The sequence below is a fragment of the Papaver somniferum genome, chromosome 4 (genome assembly GCF_003573695.1).
Source record: "Papaver somniferum cultivar HN1 chromosome 4, ASM357369v1, whole genome shotgun sequence".
Classification (NCBI taxonomy): Eukaryota; Viridiplantae; Streptophyta; class Magnoliopsida; order Ranunculales; family Papaveraceae; genus Papaver; species Papaver somniferum.
This window is the reverse complement of record NC_039361.1, coordinates 94,818,829-94,836,115: the sequence shown is the minus strand read 5'-3', so window position 1 is coordinate 94,836,115 and position 17,287 is coordinate 94,818,829. Positions and strand designations below refer to the sequence as shown.

The window sequence follows — 17,287 nt, the reverse complement described above, 5'->3', positions numbered from 1 at the left end:
AACACTAAATTAGTTTATCAACATTAAACTATGTAAGGGTTAATTAGTCATTTTCAGTCTTTTTTATAAAGGGCACTTCGAATTACCATGTAATGACCCTTTTTATCTTATTCACTGGCCCCCTCCAATGGAATCCACCGCCCCTTTAACAGGATTGAAAAGTAAAGGATCCATTTTGTGGGGCTTCTCATTATTGAACCCATATAGTAGGGGGTTATAGAACTTAGTTTTCACATGCTCTTATCGTCCCAATTTTCATTTGAACGGTAAGCAACAAAACTCGGCGTCGTTGAGAAATCCTTCAATTGGATTCCACAAACCAAACTCTGTACATTTCTTCTCCATAATCTCTCCTCAGGGTCAAGGTACGAACTCTTCGCAACTTGTATATCACTAAGAAAACACTTCAAAAACAGTACCAAACAGCAAAATACAACAACAAGGGTTTGTAATTAACTTCATTCTAGAATTTCTCTTCTTCTTTTTTTTTCTGTGGGATTAAATTTTCTTTCTGGAGTTCATTGGGATTTCCAGAAATGGGTTTTTGTTTTAATGTATGAATAGTGTGTAAAAAAATGCAAGCTTTAAGTGTCCTGCTGCCATTAAGTGGTATTTCAAGAACAAGAAGAAAGAGAGTTTATTGTTTGAGTGCAATTGAAGTTAGCAATGGGTTTCATTGTTGGAATCCAATGTGTGGGTTTTCGTCTAAAGTGAAATTATATCTTATTTGTCAACCAAAGAGGGGGAATTCTTTTGGTTCTTGTAGTATTCCTTTAGCTTTAGCTTTAGAGAAAGAAGCAATAGGGAGTGATAAAGATAGTGCAGATGAGGTGATTTTGAGTGATGGGATTGATGTTGTGAAAGAAATTCCTTTTGACGGCAGCAATGAACCGACAGACAACAAGGAATATGTTGGTAAAGAGAAAGAAGATAATAGTGAATTAGGTGAGGAGAAGAGTAAAAAGGTGGATGTTAGAGCGTTGGGTTTGAGTTTAGAGTTTGCCAAAACTGCAGATGAAGTTGAAGTAGTACTTAAGGATTTTGCAGACCTACCGCTTAATGTGTATTCATCTATGCTAAGAGGTTTAGGTGTGGATAAAAAAGTGGATACTGTAATGGCTGTTTACGAATGGCTTAAGAGAAAGAAGATAGAGACTGATGGTACTATATATCCTAACCTTTATATATATAACAGTCTACTCGGTGCATTGAAGCAATCTCATGAGTTTGGTTTAATGGAGATGGTTGTGAAAGATATGGAAGATGAAGGGGTGATTCCTAATATTGTGACGTATAACATTTTAATGGCAATTCATTTAGAGAAAGGACGATCTAAAGAGGCACTTAACGTACTTCAGGTGATGCAGAATACGGGTTTACGGCCAACTCCTGTGACTTATTCAACAGCATTGTTGGCTTATCGAAGAATGGAAGACGGTAATGGAGCTCTAAAGTTTTTTGTTGAAGTGAAAGAGAGGTATCAGAATGGGGAGATAGGAAAAGATACGGATGATAATTGGGATAGTGAAATTATTAAGCTTGAAAACTTCATAGTTCGAATATGCTACCAAGTTATGCGACGGTGGCTTGTGAAAGGAGTTCACTTAACTAAAGATGTGATGGATCTTCTTACAAGCATGGATGGTGCAGGACTGAAACCTGGACGTGTAGACCATGAGAAACTCGTTTGGGCATGTACACAGGAAGGCCATTACGTTGTAGCGAGGGAGTTGTACAACCGAATAAGAGAGGGGGGAACGGGAATTAGCTTATCTGTATGTAACCATGTAATTTGGTTGTTGGGGAAGGCGAAAAAGTGGTGGGCGGCGCTAGAAGTCTATGAGGACTTGTTGGATAAAGGACCAAAGCCTAATAACTTATCAAATGAGCTTGTAATTTCTCATTTCAACATTCTATTAACTGCTGCTAGGAAGAGAGGAATTTGGAGATGGGGTGTTAGATTACTTAACAAGATGGAAGAAAAAGGCTTGAAAGTAGGAAGTAGAGAATGGAATGCAGTTCTTGTGGCCTGTTCTAAGGCCGCAGAAACTTCAGCTGCAGTGCAAATTTTCCATAGAATGGTGGAAAATGGTGAAAAACCAACAATCCTTTCCTACGGAGCATTGCTCAGTGCTCTTGAGAAAGGGAAGCTCTACGAAGAGGCAATTCAAGTATGGGATCATATGATCAAGGTTGGTATTCAACCAAATTTGTATGCTTATACCATTATTGCCTCAGTTTATATTGGTCAAGGAAAATCTGATACTGTCGAGTCTGTGATGAGGGAGATGGTAAAATCAGGGATTGAACCAACTGTTGTTACTTTCAATGCAATAATTAGTGGTTGTGCACGGAATGGTATGGGAAGCACTGCCTTCGATTGGTTTCATCGAATGAAAATTTGGAATATCCCACCAAATGAGATAACGTACGAAATGCTGATTGAAGCTCTTGCGATAGATGCTAAACCTAGATTAGCTTATGAGTTGTACTTGAGGGCTCTCAGTGAGGAGTTGATTCTATCTTCTAAGGCTTATGATGCGGTGTTGGAATCGGCTACGAATTATGGTGCAACTATAGATATAGCTAATTTAGGACCAAGGCCTCCAGAGAAGAAAAAACACGTAAAAAATAGAAAACATTTGTCTGAATTCTGCAACCTGGCTGATCTTCCTCGGAGAAGTAAACCATTCGAGAAAGAAGAACTTCAACATCCACAATTACAAGGAGACCAAGAGTAAACTGGCAGCCTTTTGTAATATGGAAATATTTTGGAACAGTTCTGGTGAGATGATATTGTAAAATGGTGCAGAAGCATATTGCTGTAAAGATACAAGAGATAACGAGGAAAACAATGTATGCAGTAATAGCTCATGTAAAACTTTCTGGACCTTCTTTCTTGTTTACTGCTTATATAAATGTGAAAATCTTGCCTAGATTTTAAAAATCAATCGAGCATTCATGACATCTATTGCTGTCAAATTTGCCTGCAACTATTTAACAAAAATGTAAATTAATGCTTTAAAGAGGCAAAAACATAAACCCGGGATTGATTAATAGGGGCTGTTCCAGGCTTCCAGCTCAATTCAAGATTGCTCCAAAATGGAATATATAAGCTAATGATTTAAAGAGGCACAACAACAACACTGGATTGGTTAGGGTTGTCCCAGCTCATATCCAAGAATGCAAAGTATATGAAATAGGTATATGAAAAGGCAGTCATCTAACAAAAATGCAAAGTAGAATTGGTACAATCAACAAGCAAAAGTAACTGCTTTCTCAATTTCCAGTTTCTTTCCGACAAGGCAGCAGGAAAGAATGAGCATCACCACTCACCAGATTTAGTGAGTTACCCCATTAATGGGTTTCAAATTAAACCTGACTATCCAGCACAATGTCTGGTGCAGGATCCTCAGCTTGAGACTGGGAAGCGATGTCTCTTGCCTTCTTGTAGCTCTTCGACCTTTTAAAGATTGAATCCAAGCTTATTTTCTCCTTACATCTGCACAGGACAAACACTTTCAGGGAGATTTATCCTAAGCGCAAGGAAAACTGCATTAATTCTATTATATAACAAAAGTAGCATGATGACTCATTATCAACAGATGAAATTATTCAGAGCTACCTATGTAAAGATAAGAATTTGGCAGATTTCAGAGAACCTATTCTTTTCACGAATTTTACCCTTTTTTACGGAGATTCAACACTAGTGAAACCAAATAACCAATGCAAGTTTATACCAACACAATTGTTTCTCATAGTTATATATTCTTCCTCATAATTTTTCTACCTTAGTCCACAGATAGAGAAACATTATGTACACATCTACTTACTTTGGTGTAGTCACATCACTATCCATCCTTCTACCACCAGAAGGTCCTGTAAAAATAACAATTAACAGATAAACCAAAATTAGCTGCACGGATAACAATGACATCCTGATGATGTACCAACTAAACATTTTAAAATAACTAAAAATTACTAAATTAGCATTACCTGGTGAATCCTCCCCGGTTGATGATCCAGATGAGGACGAATCTGAGGGAGTTTGGGTGCTGGCCTCTGAATTGTTTACTTCATCACCTTCATCTTGAGAACTTTCACCACTACTTTCCTTGAAAATAGGTTTTACGCTACTTAACAAACTCCTCTGACTGCTTGAAGCATTCAACACTTTACCAATTTGATCTGAAAGAGGAATTCTTACTTTTGCATGGGATTGTGGAACAACACCCCCTCCTTCATTTTTATTAACCCTGTCCACCGTACTTTCGGTATTAGAACTTGATTCTGCCAAGGAAACATTAATCTTCTTTTGGGCAAGGTTAACTCTAGAAGAACGATCCAGATGAGAAATAACCGGGGTAGCATTCGCAGATGCACTAACTACCTTCTTCATCACAGGGGTAGCATTCCCAGATGCACTAACTACCTTCTTCTTTGACACTTCGACAGGAGTTTCACCAACCTTAACAGTAGCCTTCATATTAGGTTGTGGTGCAGGGTTGTTTTGCCCACCCTTTAATACTGGAACCGCGCCCGAGGCGCCACCATCAGAGTTCTTTGTGTGCAAGAGGTTTTCTCCTGAACCAACTTTCAAGCTCTTGTCTGATGGTTTAATTTCAGTCCCTTTGGCAGGAGCAACAAATTTCTGGTGGTCTTTAGGCAAAAAGTACTCACTGAAATCAATGTCATCACCCTCAACAGCAGAGGATTTGGTTCCTGCATTTGTGCTACCATTTACATCAGACTCATAATTTTCTTCAAGAGGCCTATTCCCCACATCATGCTCGAGAATGTCTGGTGGCATTTGTAAGGATTCATAGTTCTCTGAAACTTGAAACAGGGAGTCAATAGCAATCCCACCAGATTTACCAACTTCAGGCACATATCTAGATGAATTGCTATCAGACTTTGCCTTCCCTATTCTTGATTTTTTCACCCTTTTTAACGGGGTGTTCTCCTGTTTCCTGTTTTCATCAGTTGAAGGAGTGATGTGCCTAAAGAGACCAACTTTTTGTTCCTCTGGTAGTTCTGCATAATTCTTTGAGTTAGAGTGTTTAGTCTTCAAAGACTCCATGACAAAAGTGTTGTCCCCAATCCCACAGTCCTTATCAGATCCCTTCTCGAGGCATAGAGATGGAGCATCAGTAGTTCTCTTTTTTGACGTTCTTGACTTTCCAGTTGGAGGCAAGCTTTTACCTGCTTTTCTCGTATCTAAAGCTTTTTCAGGCTCAGATGTTACAGGAACGATATCTCTTGTGCTATCATCATTTTCTGCTCCTGCAGATGGCAAGCAGGTTTCAGCATCAGAAGTCTTGGTTGTCCTCTTCTTCTTCTTTCTTGTATTAGCAATATCCTTAGTCACTGTATCTACAGAAGCGTCCAATAACTTATGCTTCAAATTTATTTCTTCAGATGGTGTTGCTACACAATTCACTTCTCGAAAACTTGCCAGTTTCCTTTTCCTCTTCTCACTGACTAAACTCTCCACCGGTTTGACTGCAGATCTTGTGACCTGTTGTTCATCCCCCAATGGTTTATCAAGTAAGAAGTTTTCCGGTTTAGATATGTCTTTGTGCAGAGGTGTCCCAGCATCAATCTCTTTCATATTTTCTTCATCGGGGTCATGTAAAGAATTTATGAATTCGTCTTTCTTGTGTTCAATATGTATTTCTGGGACTTCATGTTTTGTGTCAGCTGTAGAAACCTCATTTCGAACACTTGCTGATTTACTTTTCTTCTTTCCCTTCTCCCTGACTAGATTCTCCCCCCATTTAATTGGTAAACCAGCACTTGTAACTTGTAATTCATCCTCCAACAGTTTATCACGTACCAAGTTTTCTCGTTTGGATGTCACTTTATCAGGTGTCCCAGCATCAATCTCTTTCATAGATTCTTCAACAGGGTCATGTAGAGAATCTATGAATCCATCTATCTTGTGTTCATTATGCAATTGTAGGACTTCCGTTTTGGTGTCAACTTTAGAAACCTCATTTTGAGCACTTGCCGACTTCTTATTTTTCTTCCGCTTCTCCCTGACTAAACTCTCCCCCAGTGTGATTGGTAAACCAGCAGTGGTAACTTGTTGTTCATCATCCCCCAACGGTTTCTCATGTATCAAGTTTTCTGGTTTGGATGCCACTTCATTAGGTGTCCCGGCATCAATCACTTTCATAGATTCTCCAACAGGGTCATCAAAAGAATGTACCAATCCGCCTTTATTGTGTTCATTAAGCATTTGTAGGACTTCATTTTCTGTGTCAATTGGAGAAGTTGCCTCAATTTGAAAACTTGACGATTTCTTTTTTATTGTCCTTTTCCCACTGGCCAAACTCTCCGCCGGTTTGACTAATAAACCAATTGTGACTTGTTGTTCATCCCCCAATGATTTCTCATTTAACAAGTTTTCTGGTACAAATGCTTCTTTACTATGCAGACGCGTCTCGGCATCAGTCTCTTTCATTGATTCTCCAATGGGGTCATGCAAAGCATCGAAAATCTTATCATTCTTCACAGCAGGAACTGGTAGCCAAGCTTCTTCTGAAGGACCTTTAACGTTCTTAGAAACATCTTCGCTTGTCTTTACTTTTCTTTGTTTTTTCTTTGCAGGAGAATTTAGTAGTGGAGCTTCACCCAATATATTTTCATCCATGCCACCCTTAACGTTTATATATTCATCTTTCTCGTGTTCAGCGTGTATTTCTGGGACTTCATTTTCTGTGCTAATTGGATCACATCGTTTCCTTTTTTCAGAAATAAATCTCTCCTTAGTATCATCGGAACTTTTAATCAGTTCAGAACTTAAGATTTCTACTCCTACATCCAATTTGTTTGACACCTTTCCACCCATATCACCCTGTACTAACTGACCATCGTTCAAAATAACATGATTCGCTATTCCGATGTTTGACTCAAACCCTGAAACCTTAATGCACTGATGCTCAACTTGGATGTTAGCTTTTTCTTTTTCAGCTGAAGGTCCATCCAACATTAGTTTTGGTAGACCACTAGAACCAGGTTGTAAATAAAGTGGGTTTTTTCCAGATACCACTTCGCTAACGGCATCCACATAAAGAAACCATGTTCTGTTAACTCTATCGAATACACTTTTAACAAACATTGAATCCGATACATGGTAAAAACATTTTTTGCGCCTTGCCTACAAAAATCAGAAAAATAAAACTCAGAATTCTCAATGAAAATGACAGGGTTTGGACTTTGGACAATCATGTAATAACCAATAATAAGATCACACATGATTACTACACGTACCTTAATAGCTTTAACTTCTATCTTGCCATGCATTGGAAAGCAACGAGGATGTTCAGACATTATTTTTTCTGCACAACAAAACCATAATGATGTTATTGTTAATATAATAATGCATCCCTAGCAGGTATCTTCAAAATGAGTGACTACAGATTCTACAGTACATGACAGCCTACTTTCTTGTTCACAATAATTCTGTACAGTTAGGTTTCACTTTTGAGAACTCATACTCCCATAAAAAGATTTGAGTCATTTGACAATCTGAGTTCAACTGAAATGTAGATAAAGTAAGTGCAAGCTCAGAGTTTGTACAGTAAAATAGCATCCAAAGTACAAGGACATGATCATTACGGCAAAATAAGTTAGAGATCATACAGCGCAAGGGAATGAAAACTAGTGACTGACCCACCTAAAAAACATAATTTGTAAAAGTTGAAGGAGAGCGGATATCCAAGTATTTAACCTAGGATTTATATATATCAAGAAAATAACATCAGGTCTTAGTATGAAAACTCACAGATAAATAGATCACACATCAGGCTAGATGTCTTTCTCGTAAACTACATACTGTTTCTGTTTTCATCACCATCATCTCAACTATTCACGACATACTTTAGTGTAGTTTGAGCTCTGAAGAATTGCTTATGATTTCATAACCTACCATACCCATATTTAGTTCTTCAACTAACCGCCCATTGCAACCCAATAATTAGCTAAATCAGTTGCTATGTAGCTGGTTGATTCGCTCGTTCGTTCTCTCCAAAACTTAAGTCTGTAAAATGACTCTAAGAAGCATCAAATAACCATAACCAATATGCCAGCACACCATTTGAAACAGCTAACACCAAGTGAGTGTTGGTCAATCCTCAAGGAAAGGGAATTTTCTCTTGGGCACATTGATAATTGCAAGAGTGGTGAACATAGGAAAGGAAATAGCAAGCAAATGGGATGGTTTACACTTCACTGATACCTATCAGCTCATCTAAGTAAATATTAAGCTTGCATAATGTTATTATATCTGCACCATTAGTCTGAACTTATATGCCTTTGATATATTCCCTTGGCAATTGTTACCATCAACTTTATCTCGATTTTTCTAGTCTTAAAATGGATATCAACAACTGAACATTTATCTCTTTTTTACTAGTCATAAACAAAACAATACTGATATCTTTAAAAAATAAAATTGAATAGTCACTGTGTACTGCAAATCAAATGGTAATACGAAACAAAACATTCAGAACCACTGAACTCACATCAATTTTAAGCCAAATCCAATTGCAACAACTACGGGTTATGTCGAAAATCCGAACTTCAAATATACATGAAGGGAGACTCTTGGTACCCTTAAACTCGCATAACAATACAAATTGATACTGCACAGAGCGAAAAACAAATAACGAAATACATATATACTGTAATAACATGATCAAAAACCAACCTTTCTGGAAAAATTGAGGTTTTCAAACAAACCCTATATCAAACTTACAAACGCTAACGAGTTAAACATAATCAGAATATCAAAAAACATAAAAAAAAAAAATTGACATTTAGAAGTAGGAAAGTACAAATAAACTTACGTTTGAGATCAAACACAGTATCATTATTCGTAATAATTAAAACAAGATGGGTATTGAGATTTGTGTCAATGAAGATTGTGTGATTTGTTGATTCAAAGGTGGAATTTGGTTTCGCCATGGAGAGCAGACACGGAACTATGCTACAGAGAGGAAGATAAAGGGATTCTGGGTTTTTGAAAAGGTTTTATAGGAAGATGTGGATCCTACAACGGGCTTTTATTGTTATTATTCGACAAACTTAGGCGGAGGCTCATAATTATTTTTTTCTTACCGTTAGGCCCACAATTAATTTTGGATCCAGTTGCACCCAGAACCAGAATTATTTAAAAATATTTAAAAGGTGCAGAAGTACAATAGTACCCTTCAGCTGTTTCGTCAGTTTCATTAACTACCTGAACGGTCACAACGTTTACTTTTTTTCCGTTACTTTCTTTTCTTCTTCACCAGTTTTTTTTCTCCTCCTCCATTAACTCCGTAACAGATCTGCATAGAAAAAAATTTCTACATCATTCGAAGAAATCTATCATTTAAATCGATGATTGAAGTTGATTAAACACTAGAAATCAATCTCAAACTCTAAAAAAACCCTTGAAACTACTTACAGTTTATAAACTCTAGAATTCTGTTCATCAAAAATGGATGAAACACCAACAAAAATTCGTCTTCAGAAGTCGAAAGAGAAGAAATCAGGTATTAAAACTAGTTTAATTGATGGTATTCTTGCATGCATTCAGTAGATTTGATTTGATTTTTTTCGATTTTAACTTTTGTTCTTGATGTTGATGACCTAAAAGACGAAGAAGAAAAAATCAAGTCGAAGAAACAGAAAAAGAAAACGGTGAGATTTATCATTAACTTCGTTTGTTAGTGTTTGATTTTGTTTTTTTCCAGTTTTTTTTATATAATTTTAATTTTTGTTGTAGTAACTGCCGATGATGAACCAGAAGACGGTAATCCGGAAAAAAAAAATCTAAGAAGAAAAATGTTTCTGGTGAGATTTTCATCCTGAATATGTTTGCCCATAATTTCTTTTGCTTTATAACTTACCCAATCTTCGATTTTAACATCATTTTTACCTGTTGATGTTGAAGATGAAAAAGGAGAAAGTGATAGTGACCAACCACTGAAGGAGATGCAAATGAAGGCAAAGCACGATGTTGTGAGGAGAAAGGAAGTCTCTGGTATGCATCTTCACTAGTTCATGTGTGATTCATGTTTGTATAACATAACAAGTTATGCAGATAAAATAAATGTGCATAACTTGTTATGCAGTTGCATGATAGCTTATGCTTACCAAAAAAACCTGCATAACACCCCGTCAAACTTACAAGTTTTTGTGTTTGGATAACATAACAAGTTATTCATCACTACATATCCTGTTATGCCCATATTATTACTTCTTCATAACATGTTATGCAACTAGTTTTGAACTGCATAATATGTTATGCAACTAGTTTTGAACTGCATAACAAGTTATGCAACTAAATTTAAACTGCCTTGTTATGCCCATATTATTACCTGTCAAAATTACCCATTTTTAAGTTTTACTTTTTCATTTTAATCTACTTCAGTTTTAACATCATTTTTACCTGCTAATGATGATAACCTAGAAGATGGAATAAGGGAAACTGATAGTGACCAGCAACAAAAGGAGACTAGAACCAACGTAAAGCACGACGCTGCCAAGAAGAAAAAGAAAGTCTCTGGTATGCATTTACATTCCTTCATGTGTGTATGCAACAAAAAAAATCTGAATAACATGTAATGCAGAATAAAATAAATGTGCATGACTTGTTATGCAGATGCATGACAGGTTATGCTTACCAAATTTACTGCATAACCTTATACGAATAACTTATTTATTTGTGTGTCAAAAAGATCCTGAAGCAAACCTCCATCAAGAAAGTCGCAGAGATTGAAAGATCAGGTATCACCTAGTTCACCTAAGCCTGAAGCAGAAAAGAAAACAAAGACTGAAAAGAAAGCTGGTGAGAACTTAACTTGCCTACATCTTTCATGTTTCTGAACATAACTTGATCTTTTCTGTTATGCATGATTTTGTTCTTGTTTGCTATTAGTTTCTGATCGGCAAGCTGAGGAGCAATTAATTGTGAACACTAGTGCATCTAGAGTTCAGGATGATAAATCTACTAAGAGAAAAAGGAAAGCAGAGAAAGCTGCACCAAAGGAAGTTTTGGATGATGATACCGAGAATGAGGATGATAAAAAGAAAGCTGCACCAAAGGAAGCTGGTAAGATTTGCTTGTGATTTCCTTTTTGTGTGATATATTGTTTCTTTAGTGTGATTGATTTGTTTCAATGTTGATTTGGTCTGTTTCAGTCAAGCAAGTTGTTGATAAGCAAAAGAAAAGAAAAAGATATGAACCCAAACAATCAGAAGACGTGAAAAGGAAGAAGAAGGAGAAGCAAATTGAAAGATCCGAAAGTGAAGAAGAAAATGAAGAAGAAGATGAAGAGGAAGAAGAAGAACCTGATCAGCAATATGTCGTCTATAAACCAGGTGCGTTGAATTCCTGTTATGCATCAGTAAATAAAATTATCTTGATCATTTACCAGCTAGTTTTGTAGTTAACAACTTGTAAAACACATAATGCTTCTTTAAGAAAATGCATAATAGGTTATGCAGACAACTGGGTGTGCATAATATCTCATCATAGGTTAGGCAACATAATAAATCTGCAAAAAATACATTTTAAGAAGTAGTGCATTATAGGTTATGCATGGTAAAAAACAATGTGCATAACAGTTTATGCAGATGCCTGAATAAGAGGCATAGGAGGTTATGCAGTCAAAATAACGGTTCTAACTTAGTAAAATGCAATTTTTTTTTGTTATTTTATTTATGCAGTTAAACCTAAACCTAAATCTGCAACTCAGAAAGGTACTTATAGAGCATGATTTCTAAGGGTAGGTACCTTGTTCACAAAAATAAAGGAAAGAGGTGGTTTTACTCCAACGCAGGCTAGTATGATGAATGTGAGTCCATTTGGGAAATTCTATAACTGGTTATCTACTGCGGACATGTCATTGTTGGATGGTAAGAGAAGCCAGCTGATGGATGAGGTCCTTTTATCATATAACCATGATGATTTGAGTCAGCATTCATTCAAGGTGTCCGAAAACAAGTGTATACAGTCAACGACTAGTGAGCTTGTTGTTACTTTTCTGATTCCAAGAGTTGAAGGAGATAGAGGAAGAAATATTCCTACTTTAAAGAAAGATGTAGATCTAACTTAGTCACTTTCCTTGGTCAAGCAATTCCCATGCAAAACAGCGGCAGGTAAAGTGAGTACAGATCCCAAAGCACGGGTAACAAAGGTGTGAGTAGATGATATTCAAAGGATGGTGTTGGAAAAACTTGATAAGAAAGGTTGTGAAGAGGAAGTTGTCTGCCTCTACATGCTAGTCGTCTTGTTCTTTTGTGGGTCAATGGGAGATAATTTGGACGTCTCATATGTTGGTTTGGTGAAGAATTTGCAAACCATGGACTATGTATCATTTCCTGATCTGATTCACGAACACCTGATGGACGACATCAAAACTGTGAAAAAAAAGAATCTTCTTATCAGGAATTGCCCTGGTTGCACTATATATTCCCTTGTGAGTTGTTTTTTTTTTTACTTAATCTCTGTCAATAAATCAAATATATATAATATCTTATTAGTTATTGTTTTTTTGCAGCTTTGGTTGGCTGAGCACTCTAACATAGCTGAGATATCATCGACATCAAGGTCAGTGAAACTGCTACACCAAGAGCTGCGAGGTGGGACTTTGCAGCAATGAAGAAAGCAATGCTCAAGAAGCATATTACAGACTTAAAGGTATTTGTTTATGAACCTTTATAAATAATTGCATAACATCTTATGCATATGCAATTGTGAATGCATAACCAGTTATGCATTATTTAAAAATGACAAAGTGTTAAGCAGGGTTGTGAAATATGAGTGCATAATATGTTATGAACCTTTGTAAATAATTGCATAACATCTTATGCATATGCATTATTTAAAAATGACAAAGTGTTAAGCAAGGTTGTGAAATATGAGTGCATATTGTGATATGCATCTCCAACGTTTAATGCATGATTAGTTATGCATTGTTTAAAATATCTGCATCACATGTTATGCATATAAAAAATATTTGTTATGCATTCCCTGATGAGTGTTATTAATCATGTTGCAGTTTCATGAGAACTTTAGAGATGCGTACAGTCCAATGGAGTTTGGAACTCTGTGAACCAAGAGAACCAAGAGACAGGAAAACTATATATGAACTCATCGTAATGGATCTTGAAGAGAACAGGGAAAAGTATGAAGACGCATTTCAGGATGCATTACAGATCATTGAAGAAGAAAATTTTCCCGATAGTCCTGGAGCAAGGTTGAAGAATGTCCAAGAAAATGCTAAAAGACATCAAACAGACGCATGAGAAATATAGACAAACCGGAGAAGACTTCAATTCTCAGTTGTACGATAAATTGAAGAAGTGAAGTTGTTTATTGCTTCAGGCATAAAAGAGGAGGTGCGAGTGGAATCATCAGGTGGCCCTAGCGTCAATGCATCATCAGCTGAGCCTAGCGTTCCATTGAGTCAAAATTTGCCAAGGAATGAGACACTTGTTGAAGTGGTATCTTCAACTGGACCACCTACACAAGAATCATTGCCGGAAATTATCTGACTTGATAGCCAAGAGTATTCTATACGGCTTAAGGGTTGTATGTTTAATTCTCAAGATGATCTCCGGGTTCTATATTTCTTTAGAGTTCGTCATAGGCAGGTTAAACAAGCTGTTCCTAAAGAATGCTTTTGGGAGCCTCCGCAAGTCAATGAGCTGATGTTATGTTGTGATGGAGCAGCTCGGAGCAATCCTGGAAGGGCGGGTGCTGGTGTGGTTGTTCGTGATGCCAATACTAATGTGGTTGGAGCTATGAGTGTTGGTTTTGGTGTGCAAACGAACTACTTGGTTGAATTATTTTGTGTTATTGTTGGATTGGAATGGGCCATTAAGTTTGAAGTTGGCAATAATTGTATAAGAACAGACTCTATGAGTGTTGTTTTGGTTTTCTCCGATGATGATAATGCAGTGGATTGGTTTTTTAGACCAAGATGGGTGGCTGTAAAGGCAAATTATAATTCCATTCGCTTTATAGGGAGGCAAACTTTGCAGCAGATTGTATGGCCAAAAGGGGTTGCTTGTTGGAAGAAGGCGAAGGTCTTAGATACGATAATAGGCCTGATTTTATCTTGTCTATTGAATTACCAAATGTATCTTATTTTCGTTTTGATTATGTTGTAAGTTTTTGGGGTGCTTTGCCTCTTTTCTTATGACTTTTGCTGTAACTCTTGTTATTCATTAATACATTTTGGACTTACCAAAAATAAAAAAAGACAAAACTGCTAGTCAAGGACTCCAGTCTCCACCTTACAAGTTCATGGACCTGAAAAAAGCTGTTTATCTCTCCAGCGACAAGAAACATACACACCATAGGAATTGGAGACAACATCAAATCTGGAAACAACTCAAGAAATAATTGAAGCACAGGAAAAAGAATTTTTGGCTGGTGATGATGGTGCTGGAGGAGAAGATGGTTCTGGAGGAGAAGATGATGAACATCTTCCAGAAACTCAGAAGAAAGCAGAAGCAGCTGAAGGGCCCACATTTAATCTCCATATTTCACAAGGAGATGGTGTTTGAGGACAACAACAACAAGTTGTTGAGATGCAAAAAGAGCCAGTCGCAGAAAAGCCGCAACAACTAGCTGCTGAGACGGCCGTTGATGCAAATAAGGAGGTGGTTGTTGAGACGGCCAGTGATGTGCTGAGGAACCTGTCAGAGAATCCTTTAACTCCAGCCACAGAAGAAGCTGCTGAAAATGACTCGAATGAAGTCGCACAGAATCCCTCAACTCAAACCACACAAGATGCTGCAGAAGCTGCAGAGATGGGGAGAATTACCACACAGGAAATGGTACAGAAAATATAAAGCAGATTATGTATTTTGAACTGCTTGTAGTTTTTTTTAATGTCGAATCAACTATATACTATTTATTATTTTTAATCAACTATATATTATTTATTATGTTACTATTTTGTTGTTCAATCAAATACTATTTACTTATTCAATATAAATTGGTTATATCTTACACTTTTTGGCTACATGAATTTGTGGGAAGATGAACTAGGAGAACAATTTGAACCAAGAACAGGATTTGCGAAGAGGGAACCTGTGAAGAAATACACAACAAAAGGAAAACCAACCAAGAAGGCAGAAGAGGATGGGGACAAGGAATATAAAAGGTAAAACCAACCAGGAAGCAAGGTAAAAGAATCAAACAAAGGACAACATGGAATGAAAGGACATCCAGTGTACTACTCAAAGATTATGACCTAGGGAAGCAACAGAAGCAAAAAAAAAAGACAAGCCTGATGAGAATAAAGTTGAAGAAGAAAATCCTCGTAGTCTGTTGGCGGGCCGTTCAGAAAATTACCTCCGCTGGAAACAATAGAATGCTTTCAAGATTACAAAGATACAATAGAACCAGCCTTGATGGAAGTACTGGAGACATACTTTGAGAATGCCAACAGCCTGTAAGTACATCAAAACTACCTTTATGCTTGATTAAAAAATCAATGCATTAAAGGTTATGCTTCTTATGAAATAAATGCATACCAAATTACGCTTAAAAAAAAACCCATGCATAATAAATTATGCTTCTAAAACAATCCATGCATAACAAAATCCTCTAGTTTATGGTTCTGCCGCATGTCACTTGAATAAAATATCTCACTAAGATGGAGAAGACCCGTACTTATGGGATATTCAGATTCACAGAGATGTAATAAGGCAGCTAATGAACAATGAATACCTAGAAGAACAAATAATACGCTTCTACAACCACATGTTGTGGAAGAAGCGGAAAAATGATGAGAATGATGTGAGTATTCAACAGAGGTATGCAGAGTCTGCATTCATGAGGCCAGATGCTGGGGTAAGTCAAAAAAAGAAAATCATTTTGCTACATAACAAGTCATCATAACTAGGTTTTATGCATGACAAGTTATTCATCACTGCATATCCTGTTATCCCATATTATTACTTCTGCATAACATGTTATGCAACTAGTTTTGAACTGCATAAAAAGTTATTCAACATTGTTTCCTACACCTGTTGTGCACCCTTTCAATTGCATCCACTAACCTTTTTTTTCCTAAAAAATATTTCTTTTGCAGTTCTTTGTTAAAACAAAGGAGAAAGATGGGATTGCCAAATATGTTGGAGAATTCATCTTGAATCTACCTATTCAAGTTGAGAAAATGTTCATTCCAATGAACTATATGACAAAGGAAAACCCTGCTGGTACACATTGGACATTGTTAGAGTATGACTTTTCAGAGGGTGGGTGGAACTTCTATAACAGTCTTTCAATCTATAAAGTTAACTGCAAGAAACAAGCTCTTATAATGGCAAAGGCTTGTATGCCTTATTTGATCGAAAGATATGAGAAACTGAAGCTATCAACATATTTCGTGGATATAAATAGGAAACCGCTTGCATACAAGGATATTTTTTCCAAGATTTTTCCTGAACAAGGTCATTGATGAGTGCTAAAAAGTGCATATTTCTATATATTTTTCTTGGCATTTAACTCATCTTTTGTGCATTAATTCTACATTTTATCCCATATTCTGTGTTTTCGTTGTTTTCAAGAATAAATACTTTTCTTAATTAATTTTGCATTTTTAGGTACTAAATAAAGCCTGGTTATCTCACGGAGCGAAAAGAGCAAAGGAACGGCAAAGACTCCCGCTAGGAGGAAGCGAAGAATGATGTTTGCAAGAGCCGGATCAACTAGAAGTGGGCTTGAATATGAAGAATTGTTCTTAAAGAAGATATGGGATTGGCATACCCAAGACCCAAAACCCTTACCCAAATCCATTTCCATTATCCATACCCATTTCCATGAGAGCCGTCAGATTGGATCCATCTCATCATCCAACGGTCGCCTCATCATTGTGCATCAAACTCCGAAGCTCCTGTCAAACACTATAGTACCTAACTCCATCTGAAGCAGTCAGTTTTGTTGTATCTCATCATCCAACGGTCGCTCCTATCGAGCCGTTGGATCATTCCATCACCTTTTCATCCTACGCTTTAGCTTCGCTGAGCATCAACCTTTGATACACCCGCCTCACACCCTAGCATCAGAAACCTACACCCTCAACCAAACGAACCCTAATCCCATTTCCATCGTTCTTTTCTCTTCTCTCCTCCCTCACCTCTGCAAAACTCTCTTCTCGTCTGCAACACCACCTCCTCCACTGTCTCCTCTGCCGCAACCATTTCTATCACTGCCACCACCTCCATCAGCTCAGTCCTTCCCCCAAAACCCATCCCTCTACTAGCCTAAACATTT

At 37.1% G+C, this 17,287-nt stretch overlaps 3 protein-coding genes across 5 annotated transcripts; 2 read left to right on the top strand and 1 right to left on the bottom strand.

Annotated features, from left to right (window-relative positions):
* The first annotated feature begins 248 nt into the window (after window positions 1-248).
* Window positions 249-2,967, top strand: LOC113276144 (pentatricopeptide repeat-containing protein At3g46610-like). Its single transcript, XM_026525724.1, has one exon. The coding sequence runs from the start codon at window positions 576-578 to the stop codon at window positions 2,739-2,741; it is 2,166 nt and encodes a 721-aa protein (XP_026381509.1). The 5' UTR covers window positions 249-575; the 3' UTR covers window positions 2,742-2,967.
* Window positions 2,968-3,035: 68 nt separating this feature from the next.
* LOC113276143 lies at window positions 3,036-8,994 on the bottom strand. 3 transcript variants are annotated; one of them, XM_026525723.1, is made up of 6 exons: window positions 8,853-8,994; window positions 8,529-8,648; window positions 7,276-7,343; window positions 3,997-7,162; window positions 3,834-3,879; window positions 3,036-3,502 (listed from the first exon to the last, which is right to left on the bottom strand). In XM_026525723.1, exons 3-6 carry the CDS (start codon window positions 7,333-7,335, stop codon window positions 3,373-3,375), a joined length of 3,402 nt encoding a protein of 1,133 aa, XP_026381508.1. In that variant the 5' UTR covers window positions 7,336-7,343; window positions 8,529-8,648; window positions 8,853-8,994; the 3' UTR covers window positions 3,036-3,372. The 3 variants fall into 3 exon arrangements, with proteins under 3 accessions (XP_026381508.1, XP_026381507.1, XP_026381506.1); XM_026525722.1 differs by lacking the exon at window positions 8,529-8,648 and having other exon boundaries at window positions 3,997-5,119; window positions 5,153-7,162; window positions 8,853-8,990; XM_026525721.1 differs by lacking the exon at window positions 8,529-8,648 and having other exon boundaries at window positions 8,853-8,990.
* A 493-nt stretch (window positions 8,995-9,487) lies between these two features.
* On the top strand, window positions 9,488-11,771 carry LOC113272839 (uncharacterized protein DDB_G0283697-like). Its single transcript, XM_026522635.1, has 7 exons — window positions 9,488-9,542; window positions 9,776-9,802; window positions 9,944-10,033; window positions 10,424-10,558; window positions 10,931-11,104; window positions 11,194-11,298; window positions 11,722-11,771. Exons 1-7 carry the CDS (start codon window positions 9,488-9,490, stop codon window positions 11,769-11,771), a joined length of 636 nt encoding a protein of 211 aa, XP_026378420.1.
* The last annotated feature ends 5,516 nt before the right edge of the window (window positions 11,772-17,287 follow it).

Excerpts from the sequence above, each read along its gene's own strand:
- LOC113276144 (XM_026525724.1), top strand. The coding sequence starts at position 576 with ATGCAAGCTTTAAGTGTCCTGCTGCCATTAAGTGGTATTTCAAGAACA.
- LOC113276143 (XM_026525721.1), bottom strand. The coding sequence starts at position 8,970 with ATGGCGAAACCAAATTCCACCTTTGAATCAACAAATCACACAATCTTC. Across the intron at positions 7,163-7,275 it reads TAGAAGTTAAAGCTATTAAG|GCAAGGCGCAAAAAATGTTT; the intron begins GTACGTGTAGTA and ends TGATTTTTGTAG. Across the intron at positions 3,503-3,833 it reads AGTGATGTGACTACACCAAA|ATGTAAGGAGAAAATAAGCT; the intron begins GTAAGTAGATGT and ends TGTCCTGTGCAG.
- LOC113272839 (XM_026522635.1), top strand. The coding sequence starts at position 9,488 with ATGGATGAAACACCAACAAAAATTCGTCTTCAGAAGTCGAAAGAGAAG. Across the intron at positions 9,543-9,775 it reads GTCGAAAGAGAAGAAATCAG|TAACTGCCGATGATGAACCA; the intron begins GTATTAAAACTA and ends TTTTTGTTGTAG. Across the intron at positions 9,803-9,943 it reads CGATGATGAACCAGAAGACG|ATGAAAAAGGAGAAAGTGAT; the intron begins GTAATCCGGAAA and ends TTGATGTTGAAG.